The sequence below is a fragment of the Strongylocentrotus purpuratus genome, unplaced genomic scaffold, assembly GCF_000002235.5.
Source record: "Strongylocentrotus purpuratus isolate Spur 01 unplaced genomic scaffold, Spur_5.0 spur5_scaffold_2, whole genome shotgun sequence".
NCBI lineage: Eukaryota > Metazoa > Echinodermata > Echinoidea > Camarodonta > Strongylocentrotidae > Strongylocentrotus > Strongylocentrotus purpuratus.
This window is the reverse complement of record NW_022145605.1, coordinates 7,310,705-7,338,490: the sequence shown is the minus strand read 5'-3', so window position 1 is coordinate 7,338,490 and position 27,786 is coordinate 7,310,705. Positions and strand designations below refer to the sequence as shown.

General features: G+C 36.4%; 2 protein-coding genes across 5 annotated transcripts; one reads left to right on the top strand and one right to left on the bottom strand.

The window, feature by feature from the left end:
* Positions 1 to 440: 440 nt before the first annotated feature.
* LOC592673 (UPF0454 protein C12orf49 homolog) lies at positions 441 to 11,244 on the bottom strand. Of its 2 annotated transcripts, XM_030991550.1 has the most exons (6): positions 11,047 to 11,244; positions 7,391 to 7,541; positions 6,717 to 6,868; positions 6,196 to 6,309; positions 5,013 to 5,131; positions 441 to 552 (listed from the first exon to the last, which is right to left on the bottom strand). In XM_030991550.1, exons 1-5 carry the CDS (start codon positions 11,137 to 11,139, stop codon positions 5,045 to 5,047), a joined length of 597 nt encoding a protein of 198 aa, XP_030847410.1. In that variant the 5' UTR covers positions 11,140 to 11,244; the 3' UTR covers positions 441 to 552; positions 5,013 to 5,044. The 2 variants fall into 2 exon arrangements, with proteins under 2 accessions (XP_030847410.1, XP_030847409.1); XM_030991549.1 differs by lacking the exon at positions 441 to 552 and having other exon boundaries at positions 2,698 to 5,131.
* A 2,683-nt stretch (positions 11,245 to 13,927) lies between these two features.
* Positions 13,928 to 27,081, top strand: LOC592652 (uncharacterized WD repeat-containing protein alr3466). Of its 3 annotated transcripts, none has more exons than XM_011665871.2 (10): positions 13,928 to 13,969; positions 16,065 to 16,285; positions 17,182 to 17,266; positions 17,686 to 17,824; positions 19,111 to 19,303; positions 21,486 to 21,626; positions 22,408 to 22,507; positions 22,983 to 23,045; positions 23,585 to 23,677; positions 24,537 to 27,081. In XM_011665871.2, exons 1-10 carry the CDS (start codon positions 13,943 to 13,945, stop codon positions 24,663 to 24,665), a joined length of 1,191 nt encoding a protein of 396 aa, XP_011664173.1. In that variant the 5' UTR covers positions 13,928 to 13,942; the 3' UTR covers positions 24,666 to 27,081. The 3 variants fall into 3 exon arrangements, with proteins under 3 accessions (XP_011664173.1, XP_797257.3, XP_011664174.1); XM_792164.5 differs by lacking the exon at positions 13,928 to 13,969 and adding an exon at positions 14,828 to 14,913; XM_011665872.2 differs by lacking the exon at positions 13,928 to 13,969 and adding an exon at positions 14,882 to 14,918.
* The last annotated feature ends 705 nt before the right edge of the window (positions 27,082 to 27,786 follow it).

Genomic DNA, 27,786 nt, shown 5'->3' with positions numbered 1-27,786 from the left:
ACATGTACAATACGAGTGCTCAACTAAACGTTTTTCTCATGTTCCTTTGCCTTAACTGGGATCCATGCAGAGTAAGTGTCTTTGGAAATATAACTCTTCATGAATGAGCACTCTGTTCTCAGACTTTGAAACTTTATATTTCAAGCTGAAGAAATGTTCCTGTCCTCAATACAGTCTGCAATGTTCACTTTTGTTTGGTATCAAATTGCAGTAATGTCTTTTGTTCCTCAAAAAGAGTTCAGTGCTTCAGCTCTCACATTTCACATCCATGCACATTACATTTTTGAAAAGTATACATGCAGGTACAATGTACATTTGCAAAGTAATGCCCTGCTATTATATCCATGCAATGTAGGGGCTTTTCTTCTGCTTTGTAGATGGGTATTCTCTCATGCTCTACATATTTCATCCCACCATTGATCCATTTCAAAGTTCCAAGCCAGCATAAAAAGTCTGGTGTAATACGTGCATCAAATGGTCAAGGTGAAAATTAAAAGTACTGCATGACTTGCTACACAAGCAGGAAGACTCTGGATGACTTGGTACATGTACCTGAAAACAAACCAAATGTCAGAAACATGCATAATTCATCACTTTTAAACACACACACTCTCTCTCCTTCTCTGACCCCCCCCCCCTCTCTATCTCTCTCTCCCCACTCTCTTTCTCTCTCTACACACTTGGCAGTGATCTTATCCATACCTTAGTGTGACTGCTTACAAAAATGCATACAAATGGTTTTTATTCACACAACCCCACAAGTTTTTAGGACATGCATTTAGAAACAATGTTATTGAAAGTAAAAGGATGAACAATGGTTAACGATGATATTAATCAATGAGAAAGGAATGAGTTATGAATGAATGAAGTCACCATTATGCATTTTCTAAATCACACATTCTTACCATGCACAAACAACTGTGTCAGTGTATTACATTAATTCCTGAAGAATATTGGTTAGACACAAAAAGTCACCATGCATTATTTTTCCAAAATAGACCGAATATTAAAACAAGTTTTTTTCTTTTCCTGTCTTCTTAGATACGAGGTCCCATGTATTAACCACTTAATTACCTTAAATTCGACTCATTTGATATCAGACCTTTTTTGACTGGAATAAGTAATAATGTGTGGGGGACAAAGCACAGAAAGATAAAAGCATAGAATACCAAACAGAATTTGTAGAAATAACAGTGGTGTCATAACAAACAGAAGAACCAAAGAATGCTGAAGCTATAAAAGATGTGGACGGGTAAACAAAATTTTCTGGTGTTCACTTGGACTTCTACAACATTAACCTTCCCCTATCGTTCTACCCCCCCCCCCCCCCCTGTGGAAGCACAGACACACACAAAATAAACACTGAAATGCAAATGAATAGTTTTCACAAATAATTTATTGTTGAGTAGATTAGTGGAAAAATAGCCTGTGAAACTAAGACTGAACAGTAACAGCATAATTTTCAGTTTCAGAAATGAATGTAATCCACAGTGTTGGTTAATGTTGTCAGTTTCGTGAGAAAATTTCTATTTATGATCTCCAATTTATGACAGTAACTCCTTTCTTATTTCAGACAAGATATCATCTTTAAGATGCCCTATTCAAAAGGCCTTAAAAAGAGTTGAGAAGACAAAAACACTTTTAGATACAACATGTATATAAGCACATGTCATATGCTTTTAAATATCAATTAAAATGCAGTTTTTATTTTGGTGATTCAAATTAATATTTCATCTTGAAAAATATTCATGTCAACCTATTCATAAAACATCATCACAACAAAATGATGATAAAGCAAACTAGCAAATCAAAATTCAACATGATTTCCAAAGTTCTGTGCTTTCCAAAGTAATCATTAGAAGAGGGTAATGCTCAAAGTTTATACCAAAGAATCTCTTTGACTGAAACATTTTCACCAACACTGTAAATTACATTCAAATCATTATTAAAGCAGAAAGTAAAAGAAAGACAAACATTCAAAGTTGTGATTTTCATGGAGCATCACTAAAAAAAGACATTGAAAATCAATGCTAAAGTAAATGCAATTGAATACCTATTAATAATAATTGTCTGCAAAGGATTGGATTATGTTTTCAATCCTTCTTTAAGTTCTTTAATTTGGAGCAATTCAACCCAGTTTCATTTTATCTGTTCATGTTGTTTTTGAAAAGTTATTTAAATGGTGACTTAACATGACCAATCAGGCATGGGCAATCACCAACAATTTTGTTTCCACAAAAGTAGCAAGTACAGCTTCTTTTAAAGAGAAGGTTGAGTTCTGGGAAGAGGTGAAAAATAATTTGTAAGCATTACTCATTCTTATTATGCAAGTGTGGAAGAACATCAGTTAAGACATGTTCCCTGAAAAGCTTGGCTCTTCAAATGCCTTCATATTCTAAATATGCATGTAACATCGTAAAAATCGGGGGGGGGGGGGGGGGGGGGGGGGGGGGCTTTTTACACCACGTGTTCGTGTAGTCCCATATACATCTTTCTGTGCAAGTGTTTGTAACTTTACCAAGACTTGGCCACATTTCTTATCATTTTGATGATTCCAGAACCTTGCAATACACACAAATTCTTATATGCTAGATGATCAACCTTTTCTGGTCGGTTCCACACCGTTTCTTTCACAATGCAATCGCATGACCAGAACTCAACTTCATCTTTAAGCATGACTATTTAAGTAGATCTTGATTTCATAATTTGGGATTTATTTCTCCATTACCGCATGATATGGCTTTCAAACATGTGCATGCAGTTGGTCCATGAACGAGTAAAGAAAATGACAGCCTAACAAGAGTACTTACAATAGAAAAATCTGTCTCAACAATCAATAGAAATGAACGGATTCAATAAGTGCAAAATTCAGCTTTGTATTTTATATTTTCTGGCTAAATAATGGCTATTTACAGTATGTACATCAATGATAGGAGTTATTTGAGACTCATCATTGCTCTATTTACAAGATCTTCACATATACTTAATAATTAACAATAAATAATTCACAGATTTTAAGAAATCAGTGTTCCTATCTACAGTGGTGGAAACTAAAACCATCGTATCAATGATGAAAGCTCTTCAATTTTATGATGTACATGTTCTTGTAAAATATAAATCTACACTCCCTTGAAAAATTAAACAGAATGTGATTGTGATGCCAATAACATGTAACATCGACAAGAAATAAGTAGCGGAAAACTTGAAAAATACTATCAGATTTATAAAACTTTGGTGTAAAAGAATATCTATATATATATGTCTTGAATTAATTAAATTATAAAATCACCAAAAACAAAAGGGAGTCACATGTAAGACTACAATACATGTCTTAAAAATCTATATTTTCTGTCTATATAAATTTATATATTGACATGGTTTTCCCCACAAAATAGAGTTTAGCCCCTTTTAAAGCTCATACAAAAGTCTGCCCTTATTGTTTAACCAATAAAATCCCTGAACAATTGGTGATTTATAGAACTTTTCATGCAACTTTATTTGGAAAATAATTTATTCTGATGCCGCAACATAACTATTTTGGCAAGAACATGTTACAGACAAAGCTGTGGACTGAGAAAGAGAAAGAAAGTAGGAACAGACCACACATTATAATGTACGAGTTGTGATAATGATGACAATTTAAACAGAGCCCTGCTCTCATGTTACTTCTAAATACAAAGTAAAGATGCCGGACTAAAAGCACAGTCAAAATTTTACTGCTTCAAGTGGAGTGGTGTAATTAATTCAGATCAAGTGAAAGAACAGTACATGCAAATGTCCATGTTTTATGAATCTTCAAGCAAAGCATTTCTGATCTACATGTACATGTACCTGTAGATCTTATTTACACATACCGAACTAGGAATGGTCGCGCTAAATTTTCATAATGGAATATTCTGCAACAGTACAATTAAGTTTAAATATTGACTCCAAAGTATAACTAATATCCCCCAAACAGCAAACATCCAGTTAGTAACAGGAAAATAAACGAAAGCAGAAACACCATGCATGAAATCTGCCAAACATAAATGAGTGAGTGATAAACATGGCTGAATAAGATGACAGTGAAAAGCCAAGGTGTATCCATATGAACTGTACAGAGTGACATTGGGGGGGGGGGGGGTGTTCACTATAAAATCGACATGTACAATAAATAAGGATCCTGCCCATTTTCCTGGGATATTGCGTTTTTTTGTTCGAAATATTTTTGTTTTCGTCATGCGTATGTGCAAGAGAGGAGTGAGTGATACAATTATCACCAGGCTTTTGTAAACATGATGTCTATCATTTTTTATCAATGAAAACAATTCGTAATACTTTTGACTTTCTAAACTAAACAAGAACAATACTGTCATTATGTTTTCTGTACAGCAATTGAATTTGGACAAAACTTCTCCTTATACATACATCTTAATACAAGGAATAAACACAGTCATTAAGAAAATTATATGTGTTAGTCAAACTATTGAAGCTAAAATGTAATATAAAAGCACACTCAGTTTAAAAATTTGGCAATATAAACTTCTTAAACACAACCGAGAGTAGACTATGGTTCACAAATGCATGCAAAGTCTATGCACTGATTGCTATCAAATAGATAATGCAATGACAAGAGTTGCGTGTCCAAAACATGGTTCTTGAGAGGATCTTTTTAACTTTCATTTATCTTAAATTGTGTATAAATTGACATGTACATGTGTATGTATAGTTGATATGGTGAGAAAAAAAACATACATGTATCAGTAACCATTTTAAAGTTGTTGCTCGCAAGTTACATTTTGAAAATTTCATTTAAATTTAATCAGGGAGAAATTTTTAACTCAGTACTTTTGTGTATGCTGAGGCCATCTAAACTTTAAAAAAAAAACATATTCCCCCCCCCCCCCAATCAATGTGAAACAATAAGCTGACAATCCCTTTATCTGCAACCATGGAATGAACACCCATAAACATTGAATACTTTTGTGAACCATTCTTCTGAAATTGAACAATATCCCTGAAGGCTTGGTCACCTTATAGTTGAGGTCATGAGGTCACACGGAGGTTATGAGTTGAGCTTGAGTTCTGGTTGAATTTCTCCATAGCAGTGCTTGGCATCAGGGTCTCTGTAGGTGTTCTCATGCTGAACACTCTGAAAGATAAAGAGGTGTAGAGATGTTGTGGTTTAGTGGGCGAGTCCTAGGGCTGGAGATCACAAGAGGGTTGTACAACCAATTCTCCTGTGTGAAATTGTTTTAAGTCCTTTTCCTAACTTCAACCCTGGATCCAATGCTATCTCTAACCCTGACCTTATAACCCAATCACAGTTAAATCCAGGGATGCCGGTTAGAATTGATCAGAGGGTCTGAAAATCACCTAGAATGAGCTACTTTGTACACAAAAAAGCCTAAGCGATGGTCTGAAAATAACTCTCCAGGGCCTGGATTCAGGCTATTGCCTCAAAACTGGCATCCCTGTAAATCATAATTTGTTGAAACAAAGCTCAAAGCAATATTGCAGACTGTATTTGTAGTTTTAAACATTAGAAAGAATAAATAGAGAAAGAGTGAAATATGAACAGAGAATGTATGATATAAGAATCATGGATTTCTCAATGTTCACCCGATAGATCTGCAAAACAATCACAGATGGCTTGGACATATGCAACTCTTTCACGTTACTAGGACATCTAAACATGAAGACAACCCCCCCCCCCCCCTAAAATGCTTCCCTCCTTAAAAAACTACCCAACAATACATCCATCACTGGGAAAAATACTCCTTAGGATAACTACCTGGGGTATAACTACCTTCTTAAAACAATTACCTCCTGTATAAATACTACCTGCTTCCTGAGGGTAATGGAAGACAAAGGAACAAAGGGAGGGTTGGTCTTGGAGGAACACTATGAATATGACAGACAAAGAAAGCGGACAAAATATACAGTTCCTCAGGTAGACAAAGGAACATCCCTTCACTGCTATTATGTAAAAAGGTGAATATGCATGTGACACCTGTTCTACACATTTGTACATAATAGCAGTGAAGGGATGTTCCTTTGTCTACCTGAGGAACTGTATATTTTGTCCGCTTTCTTTGTCAGTCATATTCATAGTGGAAGTTGTATTGACATGCTTTTTGCTAAACCCTCAGTACATGCAGAACACATTTTGACATTAAGTGAAAATATTAAGAGCTACGTAAAGACTTGACTTACCTGGGATGAGGTGCGACATTTAGTTAGACAGAGCTCAAAATGATCAGCTACTGACTGAAATAATAACCGGAATGTGTGACTGGCCTTTCCCAACATGTCCTGTAAAACGCGTTCCTGTTTAGAGAAAGATAGAGAAAGGGCCAGAGAGGGAGTGACAGAGAGACACGGAGAGGGAGAGATAGATAGATAGAGAGAGAGAGAGAGAGAGAGAAAGAGTGAGTTGTTAAATATAGTACAAACTACCTTGCTGGAAATTACATCTACTTTATAATGTCATTTGTGACCACATATCGTGCAGGTGAGATAAGAAAAATTATCCTCAACTTTCAGTATCCATTACTGAGCTATCATATGTTACCAACAAAAATCATTTGGCAACTCTATCACTGTTTTCTAGTACTTACTAGATCTTCAGTGCAAGTTGACTTAGATCCAGTGAAAACCTTTTTTCTGTCATTAACCAAACAATAAGATTACATGTAAATTCCAACATTAGAATGGGATCTGTGAAAGGAAATTACCTTTTCTGGATGCATGCAGCATGATACGCAACGCTCGTACATAACACAGCATCCATTCTTTGAGCACCCATTACAATTGTGAAGTGAGCTGGATTTAGCCTCTGGGTTACAGCAACCGTTAGCTAGCAGATCTTTCCATGAGCATACATATGCTAGGGGGAAGAAAACAAATAGTACAGAAGATTTAAACTTTGTGAAAAATATATATACTGTCACTTACAATTAATATACACTACTTTTGTTATTAGTGCATTCCAATCAATAGATTATTCTTATCATACTGCCGCATTTATGTAACCTTTTTAACAAGTATTTCATATACGGTGAGGACCACTACCGGTAACTAGGATCAATGTTAGTCGCCCTATTTTTGCTTTTCTGGGGGGGGGGGGGGGAGAGGTTTTCTAGGTTTTAAAGCCTATCTGCACTAGTTTGGCTAGGAGGGATTAGACCTCCCTGTGTGATCACTAACAGGTGGTTACCTCATCAATTCAGCTCTCAATTAACATGAGAAAAAGGGTTTAATGAGGGTCCTACGGGTACCGCTTAGGCATTGTTTGCTATATAGAGGGCCCATGTAGCTATAAGTAGCGCAGTCCCGCTTTAATTCTGATAAATTCAGCATGGCATTGTTCTTTAAAATACAACCTACTTCAACATTTCATTTACATTACCTTTTTCATCGACCACAAATGTTTTTCCCTGGCGTGAATTCCTGCAGGATGTGAGATTAAACTTGAGTTTTGCGCTAGTCCTGGTCCTTAATGATATCTGCTGTGGTGTGGGTACCACATCTTGGAACTGGTCTGAGATGGTGATTGGGACCTGGTTAATGAGTAGAATAAGAAATAGAGTAATGAGTATTAGAAGCTTCCTCTAAAAATGTCCAAGAATTCATTTTGACTATCAAAAGTGCACAGATTGACATGCAATTTCTTACATGTTAATAACATGACTGTTGTTGTTGTCATTTTAGTTTATAGGCGTTTGTCATTCAGAAGTGAATATTTACGCCTCTTTTCTTATGATTTTTCTTCCCTTTAACATTAGATTTACTTGACAAAGCAGTTTCTGAGAGTCTTTACTTCAGACCTACTTCAGACTGAGGTAGAAAAATTTCTTCAGTCACCCTCCTAAAATTTTCTATTCCTTTAAACAGTTACACATCATTTATCAATCACACTGCACACATCACAAATGTCCAGGGCACTACCATTTCTAATGCCTCGGTCACACCTTTGCATATGCGTATCGCTGCGTATTGCCAAAACGCAGAAATAGGCAGTCATACCCCAACAAGTGCAATGAAAAATGCTGACCACGAACTCAAAAGGCAGACTAGCGCATAGGCCTGCGTTGGTTGCTCACTAGTATTAACATTCTCTAAACTATCGCAAGCAAACGCAAGGTCAAACCGCCTACGAGCGGACACGAGTGGCAACAAGTGAATGCGAGCAATAGCGAGTGGCTTAGCACAGGTAACCACACCTCTTTTTTTTTGGAGGGCGTGTCACTGCCTATAACTGCGTTCCCTGCATGATTTACCTTGCTTTAGCTCGTTATCGTTTGCATGATTGCGTGTATTGTTTCGCTGTTGCTCACCTACCGTTGCATGCAAGTCTAGCTCATACGCCGTTCGCTTTAGCTTGCAGTCGCTGGTCCAAGAATGAAAATCGTCTGCATAAACAAGGATATCCTTGTAAACGCGGAGAACTTGCGTGCTATAGAACAAGCAGGCCTTAAATTAATCGACGGCCATCGACGGCCAGGCCGTCGATGCCCCTATGACTGGCCGCGGTGCCCTCCCAAAAAAAGATAAATTCACGGCCAAAAAGGCCGTGCCCTTTTTTTCAAACTGGCCGACGTGCCTTTTTTCCAACTGGACGTGCCCTTTTTTTTAAAATTTGCGCACATAAAACCACCAATTGCGCTTAAAACTAGACGGCAAGGCGCAAGTGTTTTCCGTGAAAATGCGCCCATAAATTATTAGAACAGAAAAAATACACGAATCACGAACAGTTTGCCGCCCACGAGCTCTCTTCTAGCTTCGTATTTAGTGCTTTAATAAGTGCCGTGAAAATGCGCTCTTTGTTATTATATAGGCAATGCGCTAGCGCACGTACGTTCATGCGATCGCATGAGATGCATATGGTGCATGTTGTTGACGCACGCACGTACGTACGTACAAATCAAAGGCCAGGCAGGATCAAGAAAACAAATCGTCAAATGGAGAAATAAACAAGCATTCAAATAGTCATTAGAGATCTGTCGAGGTTTGTTTGTAGGTCTAGTTTATTATTTTATCTCAAATAGAATTTAGAATTATCTTATTAATAAGTTAAGAACACCTACGATGTTCTCGATCGTAATTACTCTCATTTTGCCACCAGCCGACCTCGCTTCAAAAAGCTACCCCGCCAGCCTCCCAAGACGAACGTTTCGAGTCCGGGTAAAATTACGCGCTGCGAGTATCCGAGGGTGCATCGGTTTCGCTGGCAAACTTCCAGCCCGACAGCTTCCCACCAAAAGTGGCGAGAGTGTGTGTGCGAGGAACGATTTTGGTTTCGTGAATGCACGTTACGCAACTGAGCTGAGCGTGTCACTTTCAGCTGTCGAATGTCTATAAGGACATTTTTACATCTTATTTCATTAGTTAGGCCTATCTAGACCTTTCTATACAACAGTTAAAAAGATAATTTCTTCAAATTTGCTCCTACTACCGAGAGAGTGGCGGAAGGTTTGTGTGTGAGGTGCGATTTTGATTTGGGATACCCGGCCCGGTAAACTTGCCAAGTCCTTCTGACTTTCGATGTTTGTGAAATTGACAATTTATTTATTCATTTGCTCATCAATATTTTTAGTTACTTTAGACTACTGTTTAATGTGCAAGTTTAATGTTCTTAATCAATCTTTCCTGTTCATATTGTTAAGATTAAAAAGTTATTAAATTGATCGTTCGATCTATTCACATTATGAAATTAACAACTCTCTTTGAACTTATGATTAGATAAGGGGCCTATCTGTTTTTGGAAAATTGCCCCTTGCTCTGGTAAATTCCTGTGGCAAAGGGCGACTTAAAAAAAAAATTGCCCCTTGCTCCTGGCTGCTAAATCTAAGGCTTGCGGGCCGCCGCCTTGTTTGTATGTACCGTAGACCTCTATACATTCTGTGAAGAAGCTGGTGCTAAAACTAGTCATGGGAAATTGATCCCACACAAGTTTCATAAAATACACATGACATCTAACAAAAGTAGAATCAATTTTTTTGGCCTCATACTCGATGCCCTTTTTGTAAAATATTTGGCCTCGATGCCCTTTTTGTAAAAATATTTTGGCCTTGGTGCCCTTAAAAATATGAGGTACTCGAGGCCAAACTGGCCTTGCCCTAAAAATGACGAAATTTAAGGCCTGAACAAGGATCGTCCGCGTTATCGCGGCGTTTTTTTTTGTGCACTCTGACCAGTAGGGGCGCTGGTCCAAGAATGAGGATCGTCCTCATAAACAAGGATATCCTCACGAGGACAAAATGCGTCCTCAAAAATAAGGGTTGTCTGCATTTTTGAGGACGTTTTTTTTCATCGGCGCTCTGGGGGTTTCATGTTACAGAACGGCCTGCTGGCGATGCCAAAAATGGATTCCCCGGGGGAAAATAACCCTAGTTCACCGTCTACTTTTATGGGTTGTCCGTCTTCCCAAGGATTTATTGCTTATAATGTGAAAGTCTCTGTACAATGTCAATGTAAAATGCATCAAGAAAATCATTGCAGAATCCGTTTTTTGCATCGCCAATGCACCGATCAAAAATATGAAATGTCTGCAAAAATGCAGACGGTCCTTATTTTTGAGGACGCATCGGTCCGTGTTTACGAAGACGATCCTTATTCTCGGACCAGCGCCCCTACTGCTGACGGTGTAGGGTTTCCTGATCCGCGCGCTGGCAATGCGAAAAACGCATTCCACGTAATAAAATACCCCCAGTTCACTGTCTACTTTTATGGGTTGTCCGTCTTCCTTAGGATTTATGCGGACGATCGATTGCAATGCATGCCAAATTTAATAATACATGCTTTTCAATAGTTTGTCAGCAAACTTGTAAATGATGACGGTCTAGTGAAATGCTCCCCAGAGTCATAGGAACGAACCCCACACTGTGTCACAGTGTCCATGCATGTCCATTCACAAAAGCACAGCTCAGCCAAAGCATTGTCAATCTGCCGGGCCGGGCAATCGGGCACTAGCAACTTGCACTAGCACTACAGCAACACGCACAACAAAACAGTCACAGTAGCACAGCACAGGAGCAACTCGACAATAAATGACAACTTTCTTACCTGACGCGACGTCTCATATAAATAATATGTTACTGACAGAAGGAATATCACAGCCAGTACCCAACGTTTCCGAAGAAATCTAATCGGAAACATCAGGAAAATTCGCCTTGAACATTGCTTTTATTTCACGAATTACTCTCCTTTCCTTCGCATAGTCTTATTATTTTGACGATCGCCCTTCATGAAATACTGAAATTAGAGATCAATCAAAGTTCATTGAGATCATGCTGTAGAAAGTTTGTATAGAAATGTAACTAAAATTGATCTTTGAGAACATAAATTGTAATATAGATATCTTAATTAATTTTATATGAATTTAAAATTTATCAAAAATTGAATAAGATATCAATAAATTAATTGTTATGTTATAAATGTAATGCAATCACTATTGAATATTATTGTAATTGGTAATATGCTTGCTAACTTCAGCAACATATGCATGACGTCATCTATAGTATGTTATTTTTAGATCAACTCCTCGAGTCTAGTCTACCCCCCCCCCCCCCCCCCCCCCCCAGTACAACAAAAGGTATTAACTTTTGTTTTTCTTCAAAGTTTTGGTTGATTGATTGATTTATTTTTTGTTGTTGTATACAAAATGATCTGAATCTGATGAGAAATATGGTTTATATTAACATTACGTTCATTATTATATTATTATTATTATTATTATTATTCCAAGTAATGACAAAGCTACTTTTACTTTGGTTTGTACTGGAGCTAGGTTCTGGAACTTTCTTGGCTCTAGCGTTATTAAACAATTAACAAACTGGTAGTGTCTCTGCATTGTACACTCGATAGAGTAGTTCATTTTTTAAAGTTATTTTGGTGTCTATCTATTATACATGTAGAGTCTATTACTAATTTACTATAGATGTAACATTTCTTCTTTTTGATATTATGTGTCTGAATGAATATTTTCAGATTGTCATCTTTTTATTCCCTCCCCGCCGTGTTGTCTATCTTGTGCCCGTTGTGTGCTGTACCCATAGCTGTTGTGTTGTAGTATCATTATATCTCATATTTCTCTCTTTTCTCCCGTCTAATTCTAATCTCCTGATTTTGTGTACTGACTTCTTGTTTCTTATACCACCTTTATCTTAATAGATAGTCGCAAATATATACTTATCATGTTTATATGTACGTACCAACCAATTATTTGGTCCAGTGGGGACCCTAAAACTATTACTAGATAGATCATAGGTAGATATATGGTATTTTATTGCATCTTTCATGAATGACAGTTTCACAACTGAATTGCACATGAATTACACGAATTTGATATATACATTGTAAAAAAACTCTTTTACCAGGGTCTCCTCATCTTTCATCTAGGCTTTTTTTGTTAGCATGAAAATTGTTATTTTACATATTAATGACACTTATATGTCCACGCCCCGTGGATCTCCGAACCTGCATTTGAAGTAGGCGTCACGGTTATAAGCCTGAATAAATTATTATAGCGCATTTAAACAGTCAATATGAAGACAATTTACTGGATCGAAAATCGTCACACATATACCTTTAAGGCTGTTATATAGATACGTAAGTTCATCAATGATGCAAGGGAGTAAATCTATATCAAGTACGTGGACCTCAGATTCTAAACAGTGTCATCAATAATTCACCTGTTTCACATCTCCGGCCCGGTGTCTTAGACTAAATTATCGATGAGATATTTTGGATTCAAGGATTTTCTATAATAGGTTTCTCCGAGGTGAATTAGAATGATATTCACACTAAATGCTTTATTCAATCTCTTGAACATTTTCTATACCTGAAAGGTAATACAAAGTTTTGGGAAATATTGAAAATGGCCAGATAGCGATTCTTTACAATTTTGATAATTATTTTGGATGCCCCTTAGGATGTATTATAAACACTAGAAAAATTAGCCCCTAAAAAATTTCTGCTTTCGAGAAAAATTAAATATAAAAATTTACCGGTGCTCCCGGTAAATTTTTGATAACTTTCAATTCAAATAGCTAATACGGCCATCCAATGGTATTTTGCTGCGACCATGAAAATCTCAGAATATGCAGTTGCGATATGTGATTTCCAAACGGGAATAGCAAATTTGTCGATTTTAGTCAATAAACATCGTTTTTATATCTTGACCTTGAGATGGAGCTGTACAACATAAAGACTTAATTCTTTACAATTTCATCACTTTAGACTCGATTTCAACCGCGACAACAATCACTGAATATTATAGGATCACATTTGCTTCCAATATGTTCATTTAAACCAAATTCATGACCCCTTACCAAAAAGTGAGCACTTTTTTTTTTTTTTGGTCCTCGGAAATTTAAAAATTTGCACCCCCCCCCTTGAGCGCTAGGTAAAAGTCACGTGTTTTTACATGATTTTTTTTCTCAAGGGGGGGGGGGGGGCTGGATCCGCCACTGGTAGACCTTCCTCCCCGCCCACGTGATGCGCCATTTCCATCAAGACACTGATAAACACTCTACCGTCAAAAAGCCTTCTAAATAAAAACTCAGCCTGAGGCATTTGCTTTATTTGACAAGACTGTAAATTTGCGGGAAACAGAATAAGGTGAATAAAGAACACGACCGCTTGAAAGACTTCGAAAATTCAACCTTAGGCCATAAGTATATAGCCTAGCCTTGTCTTGTGGGTCTCCTTTTGAAAAGTAGGCAATTAGCACAAAGGCTTATTACATAATCCGAACATGATGTCTAAAAGCAAAACAATAGGGTATCGAAATTGCCCTTAAATTGATTTTATGTCGATCGATGTGGTCGTGTTTACGACTTCAAGTTATGCTACACGTACTCTCAACTTTTATCAATCAATTTTACAGCCTCAATTAATTTAGCACACTTCTACAAATATCCTCGAGGTATATAGAGCTGTCTGGAAACAAACCTCAGTCATGAAAGGGAGACAGAAAAGTACCCAGGTAAGTTTTCTATTCAGCTTTTCCTATCGCTTCAAATTGAAAAGCACTTTTACACATTGTAATTTTTCCCCAAATTGCACCAGTATACAAATTCATGATTTTGATTAGATGATCTTGATCTGGAAGAGTTAGGTCAGCCAAGCTGCCCGATGGGCATGCAGGTAGACCACTGGCACTCAACTTGCAAAATCGCTCTCACTGTTAGGATTAAAACAAAAATTATCTTAATTTTAACCTAATAAAACAGCTTTTGGGGAATTTTTGAAGGTCGCAATGTTTTTTTTTCTTCAGCTGCATCCATAGGCCTAGAGATTTACCAACCTTCTATAAGTTCTTGAGGTCTAATTCATTTGTAGTGTACGTGCGTTTGTTTGTTTCTGAGTAAAATTAAGCAACACAAGACTTTTGAATAAGGGAGTAGAACTCCGTCGGAATTATTTTCATAAATGATGAACAAGATTCAGGGGTGAGTTGAAAAGCTGCAAGAATATTAAAGGTGGTGTGCGTTTAAGGTAAATCTATAGAAAACCATCCTCTTCCCTATCAGATTTAGACCGAATACGGGGGGGGGGGGGGGGAGAAAGTTGTTGAAAATTTTCGGTGGATCCTGTATATCTGGAATTTCAAAGGGGTATTAAATCATTTCCCATTTCCAAAAATTTGTTTATGCCTTTCTTTTTCAATAATAATAAATAATGGCATTCTTTTCCCTCTGGCCAGCTTGTCAACGGGAAAGAGCAGGAAAGGGGGAAGGGGGGGGGGGGGGGGGGGGTGTCATTCGAGTTAGATTTTTTTCTTTCTGATTTGTTTGCCATCATGAAAAATGCAAATAATCTGAGCACGCCCTCTGTAGACAAAGGGAGGTATATGCTCATCATCTCTACGCGACGGTCGACGCTGGTGGCACTGGTGATCCTGAACTAAACTAAACTTTATTTACAAAGGTCAGGTACATTCCACTTCTTAAATATTTTGAATTAAATCATATGTGAGTGTGCCAAAAATCTGACATGGAGATTCGGGGGTTGGGTTCATGTAATTTCTTGATGTTTATAAAGTCTTGTTCAAAGTGGATGAACAGCATCTCTCGGGCACAGTTTTTTGCAAGCGGCAGGCCTCCAGTGAGTGAGGCTCCAGTCACGCGAAGCTTCCCCGCTCCGGCATGCGGCATAACCGATGCGATACTTCTGATAATGCCTTTTATTCATGGATTCTCCTGATGAACGCAGTTCCAAATTCCTTCTTCGTGTTAAGTTAGCTGGATCTTAATAATAAGATACACCGAGTTCACAATAATCTTAATGAGTCCTATCTTAATTCTTTGTGAATTTGAGTTAATTTAAGAGATCTGTTTTTCTTAATTCTTCAAGAGTATTAAGTTAGAGTAGAAGTAGACCTATGAGACTTCATTTCTTGTTCTTCGTGACAATAAAAATATCATTTACATCTTATGAGTTATGAGTTGTCTTTATGATAATAGGCTTTAGTCAAAAGATCCATTTTTAATTTCATTGGAATTAGAATGATTATTTTTAACGTTTGTGTTATGGCGGAAGTATCAGGGGGCCATATTATAAAAATGTTTGATTAGATCTAAGTTAACTGGTTAAAAATTTTATGATAAGTCTACTGTAGATCTACTCTTGACTTGTCTTTTGTTACCAGTCAGGCACCTTCGCTTTTGGTTATTTACCATTTTAATGAATTCCTCTAGATCTAGTCTACATTAATTTTCTTGCACAAAATAGACCTAAACAAAGATTATTAAAAAAAAAATCTGACTTTTGTGTTTACAGTATTTTTCTTGGTGATTAAGTGGATTTTATTGATTTGTTTAAAGAAACAATTTTTTATGGAAATGATTTGAACAGAAAGTAACAGATAAAACTATTATAGTTATACAGATTCTCTAGCTACTGAGAAAGTAATATTTATGTACGTACTCCATGATCAGTGAACTCATTTTCATTATGACCCGCTAAAAACAGAGCCATGCAAAACCCTGGTAACTCCCACACATGCACACAAACATGCATGACCCCAACAACCCTGATAACACACCCACCACTTTTCCTCCAATCCATCAATCACACAGGTCAACCAATCAGGAGCAGCCATCATGCTGTCGGTGGCTGGTTTGTCAGGAGCGGGCGTGGCTAGGCCGAGGAGGTCATCTAGCCCAGAAAGAAGCTCTACGTCCACACCCCGTAGCATGCTCAGTATGAACAGTGCTGCCAGTATGCTTGATGACGGAGATCACCAACTCGTGGAGAAGGAGCCTGTCTCAGAAGGTAATCTCAAGATCCTCAATCATGTGTAAGTATTCTATTTATTCATTTATTTATTAAGTTATCTATTTTTCATTTGCCTCATCAAGCAATTACATTATGAAGTACTTGCCAGACACCAGATTCACTTGCACCAACTGTTTTCAAAGCAATTGCTTTATTTTGATCCATTCTATGGATAATTTTTAATCTTGGCCACCCTCAAAACTTATGAAGAATGAAAATTGTTTTCTGTGTTAGGCATGAGCATTACAAAGAAATAGAGAGTGTTTTCATGAGGTGGTAACGTTTAAAAATGTGTTGTTAAGTGTTGTTTGAAGGCATATAGTTTTAAGAAACATCAATTTATACTTCGTTGATTCTTATTCTTTATGATAGTTTGATAGTTTGTGATTAATATTAAACTATACAGTAGGTTTGCGGGTGCACCATGTGAGAGAGAGAGAGAGAGAGAGAGAGAGAGAGCGTTGAGGAGTTCTGAAAAGGACTCTGACTCGGTAATCTTTCCTGGGGGTGTGTAGTCCTGAAAAGGACTGTTGTTATCTTTCTTAGCATATAGTTCTAAGGACAAATATATCTAACATATTTTGCCCTATATTTGAGGTTTATTGTAGTCATTAAAAACCCAAACGTGTGGTTAGCTGACATAATTCAGGAAGAAATACTAGTAAATGGTAATAAGGCCTATATGTTATAATATAGTGTGCTTCCACTTTTCTTTTATTTCATATCCAAGAATGCCAGATGACATTTTGATATCTATTAAATTGTGTGTACTGTGTATTAATCATGAGATAGAACATGTGCTCTATATGTAAGACAGTAGTATGCATGTGAGTTTAACTAACCTCTCAGTTTTTAAGCATATAATTTCTTAAAAAGTAAGTGTTTTACAAGATCTTGCTTTCTTTGTTTAAATCTTAGACACGTTCAACATGAGGTGATGTGCTGTAAATACAGTGAAGATGGCTCCATGATTGCTGCAGGTTTAAAAGATGGCTCAATAAAGGTGAATATTACTTTTAATTCTTCCGGAACCTTTTTTTCACTGTTTGTTGGTAAAGTTACAACTTTACTATAAGTAGATCGTTGTTTTGTACACCGACAGCATGTATAACAAGAAATCTGCCCCCTATTTTTAGTGGAGTGCAAGTATTTGCTTTTGTTTTGTTTGGGTATGAGATATTGACATTCTAGATACATTCGATATAGATTACTGCAATGGTAGAAATGTGTACCGTGTTAACTTTGAGTTATCAAATAAATAATACATCACATAAGCTGCATGGTAATATTTGAAGCATTATTTATTTTCAGGGTTTTTGTTCAAAATTTGAAAGGGCCAGAAGAGAAAGAGATAGTTTGTTGGCTTTCTGTTTTGACCTTTGGCTTGCCATGTCTTTACCTTTCTTCTCCCTTTCTTGTTAGATCTTTTCATCAGAGTCCGGAGCTCCATTGTACAACCTTGCCGACAGTGAGACTAAGGAAGCCCATCTACCTTGCACAAGTATAAACTTCAGACACCACCTTGATGCAGATAAATCTCATAATGTGCTGCTTGCAACATGTAAGTCAGGAATAACTATGTTGTATTGAATGTTGTATTTCATGATTAAATGCTGCACGTACAGGTATGTTCAGTAATGGAAAGGGCCATAACGATTATTCAAAAATGTATGAAAGCCAACTTCTAAAAGTCGTTTTACTTGAAATATTGGGGAATAATTTTAAAGGATTTACAAAAATGAAGCAAAACAGACTGATTTATAATACAGCAGCCAGTTATTGTTGATTATTTCTTGTAACTGGTATGCCAATGAGTTCAACTTAGTAGGGAAAATGATATTTCCTTCCACTTAGAAAGCATGTGCCTTGCTGCTTAGCTACTGAAATGAAAGGAATTAAGAAAAGAAAATATAGTTTTGAAAAACTTAATTTTAGTTGTTGTTACTCATACTGGAGAGTCTAACCCTGAAACTGTGTCGGTCTTCATCCAGTGAAAGGTGAAAACCAGGTCATGGAAAGCGATCCGGTTGAAAACAAACAGACTTTGACATTGATATCGCTACCATTTATTTTCACTGGTGTTAGAGAGGAAGCCACACGGTATCATCATGCTATTTACACAGTGTCCCATATCATCTATTGAACAAAGGAGAGTGACATTGATACATCTTATCATCTGTTTGGAGCCAGAAGGGTATCAATTCTGTGTAAAATGGTGTTAGTTAATGTCCTTATGGTTCCAAACAGACAATACAGAGAGGTTTCTGGTTATGGTGTAGTGAAAAAGAAAGAGAAGAAGAAAAACAGAACATAGTACACAAATGAGATGGTAAAGTAGGACATAAAAAATATAATCCATAGTTCAGGAACATTCAAGATCATTGTGAAAATAACATATTAAACTTTGTAAGCTTTAGAGCCACCAACTTTTCAAAGCATGTCATAAGTAAAATGTTGTGAGACAAGTTAAAATCATATGTTTAAAAAAAAACTTTTTCCTCTTGGTGCAATTGTTGTTACATTATATCAACCTTAATATTCATGAAATTGATGTAGAATTAAGAAAACTGTCAAGCTGCTGGTTTTAATCATAGTAGGTATAATATCTCACTGATTATTATTTTAAGATTTGAATATTAGATGAAGTATGTACTTTTATACTCATTGAAGTATTTTTGTTTGTGATGTCCAGTTTATTGTGAAAATTACATTCCTTGGACATATAGCATTGCATTGTACATAACTCTTATTTTGTCAGTCAGTGACTTTCCAGTAACAAGTATCCTTACAGCATATTTCTGCCTTTGTCTAACCTGTTTTGATATTCAACAATCATTGGAATTCTAGATGCAAATGGACTGGTCAAGCTGTGGCATACGGCCAGCGGTCAGTGCCTACACACTATCCATGAACCCAGACAAGCGACCCTGGCCGCGGCATTTGACACCAAGACGTCACTGTTTGTGACCTCTGGATCAGATGACAAGATCTATGTCTACGATGCCTCCACTACACAGATCATACAGACCTGTCAACCAAGGTAAGTAGGTCAGAATTGATAGAGGTCAAATAATATCCAAGAAAATCCAAGGTAAGTAGGTCAGGATTGATAGAGGTCAAATAATATCCCCAAAACCCCAAGGTAAGTAGGTCAGAATTGATAGAGGTCAAATAATATCCAAGAAAATCCAAGGTAAGTAGGTCAGGATTGATAGAGGTCAAATAATATCCCCAAAACCCCAAGGTAAGTAGGTCAGAATTGATAGAGGTCAAATAATATCAAAAAAACCCCAAGGTAAGTAGGTCAGGATTGATAGAGGTCAAATAATATCCCCAAAAACCCAAGGTAAGTAGGTCAGAATTGATAGAGGTCAAATAATATCCGATTAACAACGTAAGATCAGGGAGGTGAGACTTTAAATGGAGATTCCGTCTCGAAAGAATTTCCCAAGGGAAAGATATTCAAGATTAACTTTGCTTAACAACAAGTAATTTAACCCTCTTCAGCCATCAAATCCATCAACAGCCGCCCTTATCAGACCACAGATGCCCTCTGGCGATCCAAATGTTACGAAGTGTTACGCAACGCGGCCTGCTTCCCTAAGCTCTCCAAACACTTGGTCGTAAAAAAAAGGCTTTGAAGCCATGCGAGTCACCGAGAAAATGACGTCATACTCATTGAAGATGTATATAGCTATAACAGACAAAAATACAAAATCGACAACTTATGGCACAAGCCAACCTTCTATTGGTTATCAAATGCTTTCGCTGTGCTCGGATAACTCTTCTGAAGACGTAGCCATCTGAACCAGCGAAATCGACCAAGGAAATCGTGAGTTAGAGTGAATGCAAGTTTCTCATCATCATCACGTTCTCTTCTAATTATTGACATTTTCCGAAAGTTTCCGAAATTTTTACATAGCTAGGAAGGTAGTCCATAAGTTTATCTCTTAAAATAACTAAATGAAACTGTGTTGTATATTTGCGCATTTGGTTTAATGAGGGTTAGAAGTTGTCAATTCATCACCACTTTTCACCCCGAGTACGGGCCGGCGACGCGAAAGCCGCCGTGCTCGCTGGGCTGTACATGCTGGATGTTGTTGGTGGAAACACACATAGCTGCATTACTACCCTGGTCGTGTATTCAAAGTTGTGCTATTGATTCTCAACATTTCAAACACCACTGTACAAAACTCAACTGATTTCATTCAAAGGCAGTACTATAGTGACGATTGATGACACCTAAAGAGCATTAAAATACAATTTGTTCAACTTTCTGATGTTAGAAAGAATAATTTAAAAATTAAAATTGTGAGTCTACTGTCAAACTTGCCGATCAACCGCATCGGGATGATTATGTGCATTTGTACTGTATGTTGTGAGTGTATTGACTATCCATGTATTCAAATGCTGCCTATTTACATGAAGCGGCCTACGCATTCACGATCGTACATTCTGGTTCGCTGCAACGAAGAAGATTTTCCGTTAATGGAATTTCACACGTGCATAACTTGTATTGGTCTCCAACTTTCCATACAAGAATCAAATCTTCCTCAAAATCAGTCAGAAAGTCTAAATCGTCGCCTACCAAATACTCTTCCCTACTGTACGCCGCCATTTTTGTCGATAGCAGCCGATGTGTATTTCCAACAATGCATTTCGCGAGCCCTATGTCACTCAGTTTCGGGAGTGAGATTTACGAGCTGTGCGGTCCGGGTGGGGGATTAAGGGGATTATGATAGGGGAAAAAAAGACTCTCGGTGCAACGGACTGCTTCAAAGGGCCCTCTTAGATGCGGAATCCATTTAACTCACATGCCCTGGTAAGATCATGGCTAGTTGAGACAGATGGTTACATCAAAAGATGTTGCTCCCAGTTGGTCAATTATTTCACAGAACTGTGATAATGTAACTATTACAAATTAATTTGGAGAAAATGACTGAAAAAAACCCCCAACCTTACAACAAAATTTGTGCAATGTACATCATTGTACAGTATCCCACTACTTTTGTGATGTGAAAATTGTTAAAGACAGCCATGTTAATTGTAAGAGACTTTTGCGAAATGCAAAAATTTTATGTTTTACAAATCGTGATGCAATTATTCTTGCAGCATGAAAGTTTTGAAAATATGAACCGTTCACAAAATTTATTAGCATTGCATGCACTGGAAATTTTCAGGTTGTACAGTAATCTATCTTCCTTTCTTCCAATTCTTTTTAGCCCGTCAATGAATGTGATGGATGGGCATAGGAGCCGAGTGTTCTCTATTAAGTTTCATCCTAGGAATGCCAACGAGTTTGTGACAGGAGGCTGGGACGACACTCTTCAGTTCTGGGAGACCAGAAAAGAACATGCCATCAGGTAATTATTGTACAAACAAACCAATGATGACTGGATGAAATCAGGGCTAATAAAGGATGTTTATATATGAATGGTAATTGTTATAGAAATGTCAATAAAAAGTCTGAATTGATGGGGGGGGGGGGATGTCCCATGCCATCCTCATTTGGTGCTCACGCTAAGCATGGGGGAACTTTTCCTGACAAGGGTGATAATGTGATGATGTTGACGATACTCTTAACCTGCGAAATATTTTTGTCTCCTGTGAGGCTGCAATCCTACATTTCATTCAATTTGGACCAAGGCAGGTATATATATAGTAAGAGTCCTGCTAAGGATCGAGCACCCCTCCCCCTCTCTGCATGGGCGTATGGGCAGTGACTTGGCTTAAAATCTTATCCGAGACCCTTTGACTCTGAGACAACTGTGTTATCCACTGAGCCATTCTGCAATTGATGTACCTTGGTTTCTCTCTTTTGGCAATCTGTTACTCTATTGTGGAATGGTTGAACCTGCTCCAGAAACTACCTAAAGAAATTAGACCCCTGTCTATAAAGACCATTTTTGGTTTCCCCTACACAGTGTTCCTCATTCGTTTGTTCATGTCTCCTTAGATCAAGATTAATGTATCTTGATCTTCGGAGTAGTTGCTACAACTGGCCGTGTCAGACACATGCATAAGGGAACCTGTACATAAAGACCACCTCACCTACCTCCAAAGACCACTATTCCTCTCCTTTGAGGAGTGGTCTTTGAAAACAAGTTTAACTGTTTGACCTTTGATGTATTTGTATCCATGCAGGAAATCGTATGGACCTCACATATGCGGTGATGCCATTGACATTGACCTCCAGCATGATCACATCCTTACAGGGTCGTGGAGGAAGACAAACAGTCTACAGGTAGGTCACACATCTTTCTGACATTTGATTTGGTCCGGTAGGTGACACATGTTCCTGACATTCGGTCTGGTCCTACTAACTATAGCCATGAAAAGCCAACTAAAAAGAGTAGATTGATTAATTTCTCATTGTCTTCTTTGTGTCCTTTTTTGGCTGTTCTTGGCTCTCATCAGCTATTAGTAGGATTGGTCAATGTGATTAGATTAGTAAAAAATGTAGCTAGATGGAATGGCTCCCCAGGAAGTGGAGAATGTGCACTGTATAGTGCAGAGTGCAGAATAGTGATTGAATCTAATGACAGGGGTAATAATAATGCTGTAAGCATTTTGTTCAGTTATAACTAGTAAAGCACTTCATATAAGAAACAGCTATTTTTACATTTTACTTGAAACAAGCAACAATTTTTTTTTTTCATTCTTGTTTCCTTTGTTATGTATATTTTTGATTTTTAATTTTAATTTTTTTTAAATTTCAGATTTGGGATTATCCAACAGGCTCACTCATCAAGACTGTTCCCAAAGACATCAGTAATTCATTGGTAAGTCAGAGCTTTGTGTGGTTTAGATGATGTTGCAAAGATATTGTAACTACACCCTTTGTTCCATTTATTCACGTCCATGCACAACTATTTAAAAAAACATAATTTGTATCAGTTAGAAAAAATCAAATAAAAAGTGCATACGATATTCTAAGTATGCATGGATCTCTCTCTCTCTTAAAAAAGGGAATGCTTCGAGAAAAAAAAGTAAGCAAAAGTATTCCTACACCGTCTCATTTTACATATTTCTTGAATACCAAATGTATTTTTAAGTGTTTGACAAAGTGTTTTTTAAGTGTTGACAAAGTGATTAACAACTCGGAAGAAAAATGTTCTCTAACATCGATAATATGCATATGACTAGCTGAAAGGAACCTGTTTCACCGACAGGATGACAATAAACTAATCATACAGCAGTATGGTGTTGAAGTTCAGATTGAAAAATGAAAGTAGAGTATTTATGCTTATTTATATGTATTGAAACATAATTTTAGAAAGTACATGGATGTAAAAAGTCTATCTGTCCTATGTTTCTTTAGCTTTACTGTGCCCAATGGCTTGGCAAGGATCACATCGTAGCAGGAGGGTGTGACGCTAACATGGTGAGAGTGATCGACAGGGGGACATTGCAGGTAAGTCAATCCTTATTAGTCACCTATTGTCACGATGGCATACTTGGGGGGTGCTTCACAAAGATAATAATTTTAACTTTTCTCTAAGTTGGACTTAACAATTATGGAAAGTTGTAGCGCCTTTGAAAATATTTTGTAAAGGTTATTTGTAAAGGTTATTTGAAAAGGCATAACATGTTGATTCAAATCATTCATAGTTTCTTTTATCAAGAAGATTTCATGTTCTTGATGTGAAATTTATGAAAAGTTTAAAATATTTGAATTTTTGCTTTTGAATATATTTCATTTTAAGGCTACAAACGGCTCTCCATAATGTTAAGTCCAAATAAGAGTTAAGTTTGACCTAGGATCTATGTGAAATCGATAGTCAAATACTCCCATCACAGCACAAGTAAATCATGTTGCAAGTAGTTATTTCTAAGTGACTCATCAGAAATATTTTTGTGTTATTAAGCTATTTCCATCCTTCAGCACCGTTCTTGCCAAACAAGTCCATATTGTTTATTGTCCATTTTAAAGCCAGAAGGGCATTAACCTTATATTAAAGTATATATACTCTATTAGCAGATAATAGTAAAATTATTGTGATACTTGTAAGGGCTTTTGGTAAATCTGTAAATATATCATGTGTAAAGACAGTAGATAAGGGTACTAATGAACTCAACAAAATAAATTGGTTTACAGTTAGAATTTATAAAATCAACCTCAAAAATTACCTTGCATTGTATGGATTAACTGATAAAGGAGTATGAAGAATTAAATCAGGAGATAACATAAAACTCCACGTATGGATCTGAAGGTAGATTTCTGTTCCCTGTGTATTTTCTTTCAGTTTGATTTTGTTTTTATTCTCTTGTAGACTACTGGTAGGATAGTGGATCTGTCTCGCGGTGTGTACTGCATGGATAACAACCGCGAAGGAAACATTCCAAGGTTTGCAGTCGGGTCCTCTAGCAGTCTACTCTTCCTGGAGATGAAGAAGACGTAATCCTCTTCCTTCACTTCACATACTGTATAAGCCATTGTATTTGCAAATAGATATCTTTGGGGATAATCAGCACAGGCTACGTACAAACTACATTATCACATATGTGTTGCCAGATCATTTTTGTGGGTCAATTGTTAAATTTTTGACCTTGCAACACTTTTTGAAATATGTGAAATAATAGCCTCATGAAAATAATGGCTCATACACAGTATTTATAAAGGTTACTTGAGTTCTGGTGATGAAACTGCATTTTGAGAGAAAATTTTCTGAAGGAAATTCTTTATTGTATTTTCCCATCCAGTACATAGCAATAAAATAGCCAAATGGGACATGGGGTGGGGGCAGTTACTCATGCATTCAGCGTTTTGCCTTCCCGTGCATGCAATGATCTTTTGGTAATTGTGTGTAAATTACTCCTCTGTAAAAGTTGACAAATCAAATATTATGTGGCTTTTTTGGATCACCAGTAAAGGATATCTGGGACTACATATTCAATTATTATCCTTTGATATGCCTATCACTTGGCTCTTATCGACTTTTAATCAAAATCCAATAATAATATAGTCTATTTGTTGTTGTTGACATTCAATACTAATTTTTGTTGCATTTGTTGGATTGAGAATTTTACTCTGCATCATTGCTAAAACTCACAACTACCTTTGACAGCGAAGTCTGTAATTCGGCAGCTTTCTCTGCTGATCGATAAATGTATAGCAGTCAAAGTCCTTCTCCGTCATTCTAAGGCCAGTGCTTTTCTAACTTAATGCTGCTTTTACATGTGCTTGTTTGCATTTGTGTTTGATTGGGATAAAATATATGAATGTTCATCTTGTAAAGATACAAATGTCAATTTAATCAACATATGGCTGCCTTGTTTTTGGAATTAAGGGTTATTTTGCGAGTGAGACATAATGACAAAGTTTCGCAAATGCATGGGTGATTGACCACCAGTATGACTGACAATATATAAAGCAGTGTTGAATGGAGTGAGGGCATATAATTAATTCATATTGTATTTTTTTTTTTTACTGATTAATGTAAATATTTTGATTTCTTTGTCTTTAAAATTTTGTCTGCAGTTGGTTAACGGAATTGATAGAACACTAACACATTATAAATTGCTTTTGTCAGTTGCTTGTTACTAGAAAAGTCATTTGTAAATAACGTTGTCATAATTCAGTGGTAATTTGCTTGCACTACAGCCAATATGTTTTGACCTCCATGTACCATTGCACATAAGACTGTGTTAGCCCTAGACTGGTTGTTTGGGACTAGAAACCATCCTGTATCAACGTTATAATGGCCCCTCAGTATTCTCCACGTGAGAATATCACAATGTTAGTTTACATATGTGTGCTAATGATCATATATTTGTGAAAACGCACTCTCCAAAAATGTGAGGATGTGCATAGAAATTTCTGTTCATCCTGATTCTCTTCAATACCTTAGGGCCCTAAGAACACCTTTTTATTTTGGCATTAAAGATAGTCCTGTTATTGCAACAACACTTGAGTCAAAGGTCATTCTAAACTCACACTTGTACTATTTGCGCACAAATCGAGTTTTCACAGATAAGTTGCCAAAAAATGAACTAAGATCATATATTTTATGTAAATTATATATAGAAGATAGCAATATTTTTGTTAATATGATTTATTTGCACAGAGTAGTCCAATTGTTTTAATTGCCTCGAGCATGCAACTATAGCTCTATTTTATTCTATAATATTGTCTTTATGCGTTGATATTCTTCATTAAAGTTGAGTTAAACTTTGCATTGCCGTAAATAACATATGTAAACAATATATAATTGGCATAATTCCTGTACATGTTCCATCATGAATTGTACTAATCATTCTTTGAAATGTCCTTCTTGTGAACAAGTTTTCAGAGAAATGATTGATACTTAAAAGAACAATACCACTAGCCAAACAATATAGACATTTTCTAGACATTCCTTAATATACAAAGAAGATATGTATACCAGTAAGCATTTTGTTAATAAGAGAAACAAAAGTTGTATTATACAAACTGTATAGAGTACCGGTACCTCTTTCTCTGATCTGTCTAGTGAGCAGAACTGTAGCTAGATGTATAGTATTGTGATGTACATATGTGCTTTAGAGTGTGATGGAACTAATTAATAATTAAACTGAAATTCTATATTCTATAATTATTTTCAATCAGTGTGATACTCCGTCCAGATGGAAGTATAATGTCATAATTGTTCAGGAAACTAATCTTGCGATATCTGTATATTACATGTATATACTGAAAGTCTACTTCTTGCATTTTGTAATATTTTGATGGTATATTTGTAAGAATGACAATGTAATTCACTTCCCATTGATTTGTATTTCAGGTTGATTGATCATTGATATTCAAGTTCGAAAGTAAATTTTCTTTTCACCCTAAAATGTGTCTAGGGTAAATGTTTTCTGTAACTTTAATAACAATAACATTACAGTAGGTGTAAGAGAAGTTTGTTTTGGTTAAGTATAAGAGAAATTAATACTTTGCAAAAAGGAGGTATGATTAGAAATTTTTAGAATAAATTTTGTGTAATGTGGAAACTGAAGATTAACAGAGTGACATGTGCTGGGAGAGATGTTATGTAATAAAGACAATGAACATGGATATGTTTGATCAAGTTTCCTATTTTCCATTTTTAGTTGAATTGTGAAATAAACTGAAAAGAATAATGCTACTGGTTACTACAGGTATTTGTGATTACCTGTCTTGTCGTGTCTTGTCTTGTCTTGTCACAATTTGAAGTACTGAAGTTAATGCAAGGAATCTGCAGAAATTATCTTAAGAAATTTTGAAATTCTAACATAATTATTGGTGACACATTGTAGTTTATACATTTTGACACAATTTATGAGAGCAAAATTAGAAGAAGAAGAAAATATGTTACATATACTATTAGGTTCATGCATATACATACAAATTACATGTATCATACTTGAAAATAATGGACCATCCAAATTTACACAGAACAACTTGAAACTTTGATAAACAGTTCCAACTCCTTTCTGACCATGTATTAAATATGTAATACATGTAGTACCTTTAAAAGATAATGAATGACACGATCGAGATAATAAACACTAAGAAAAACA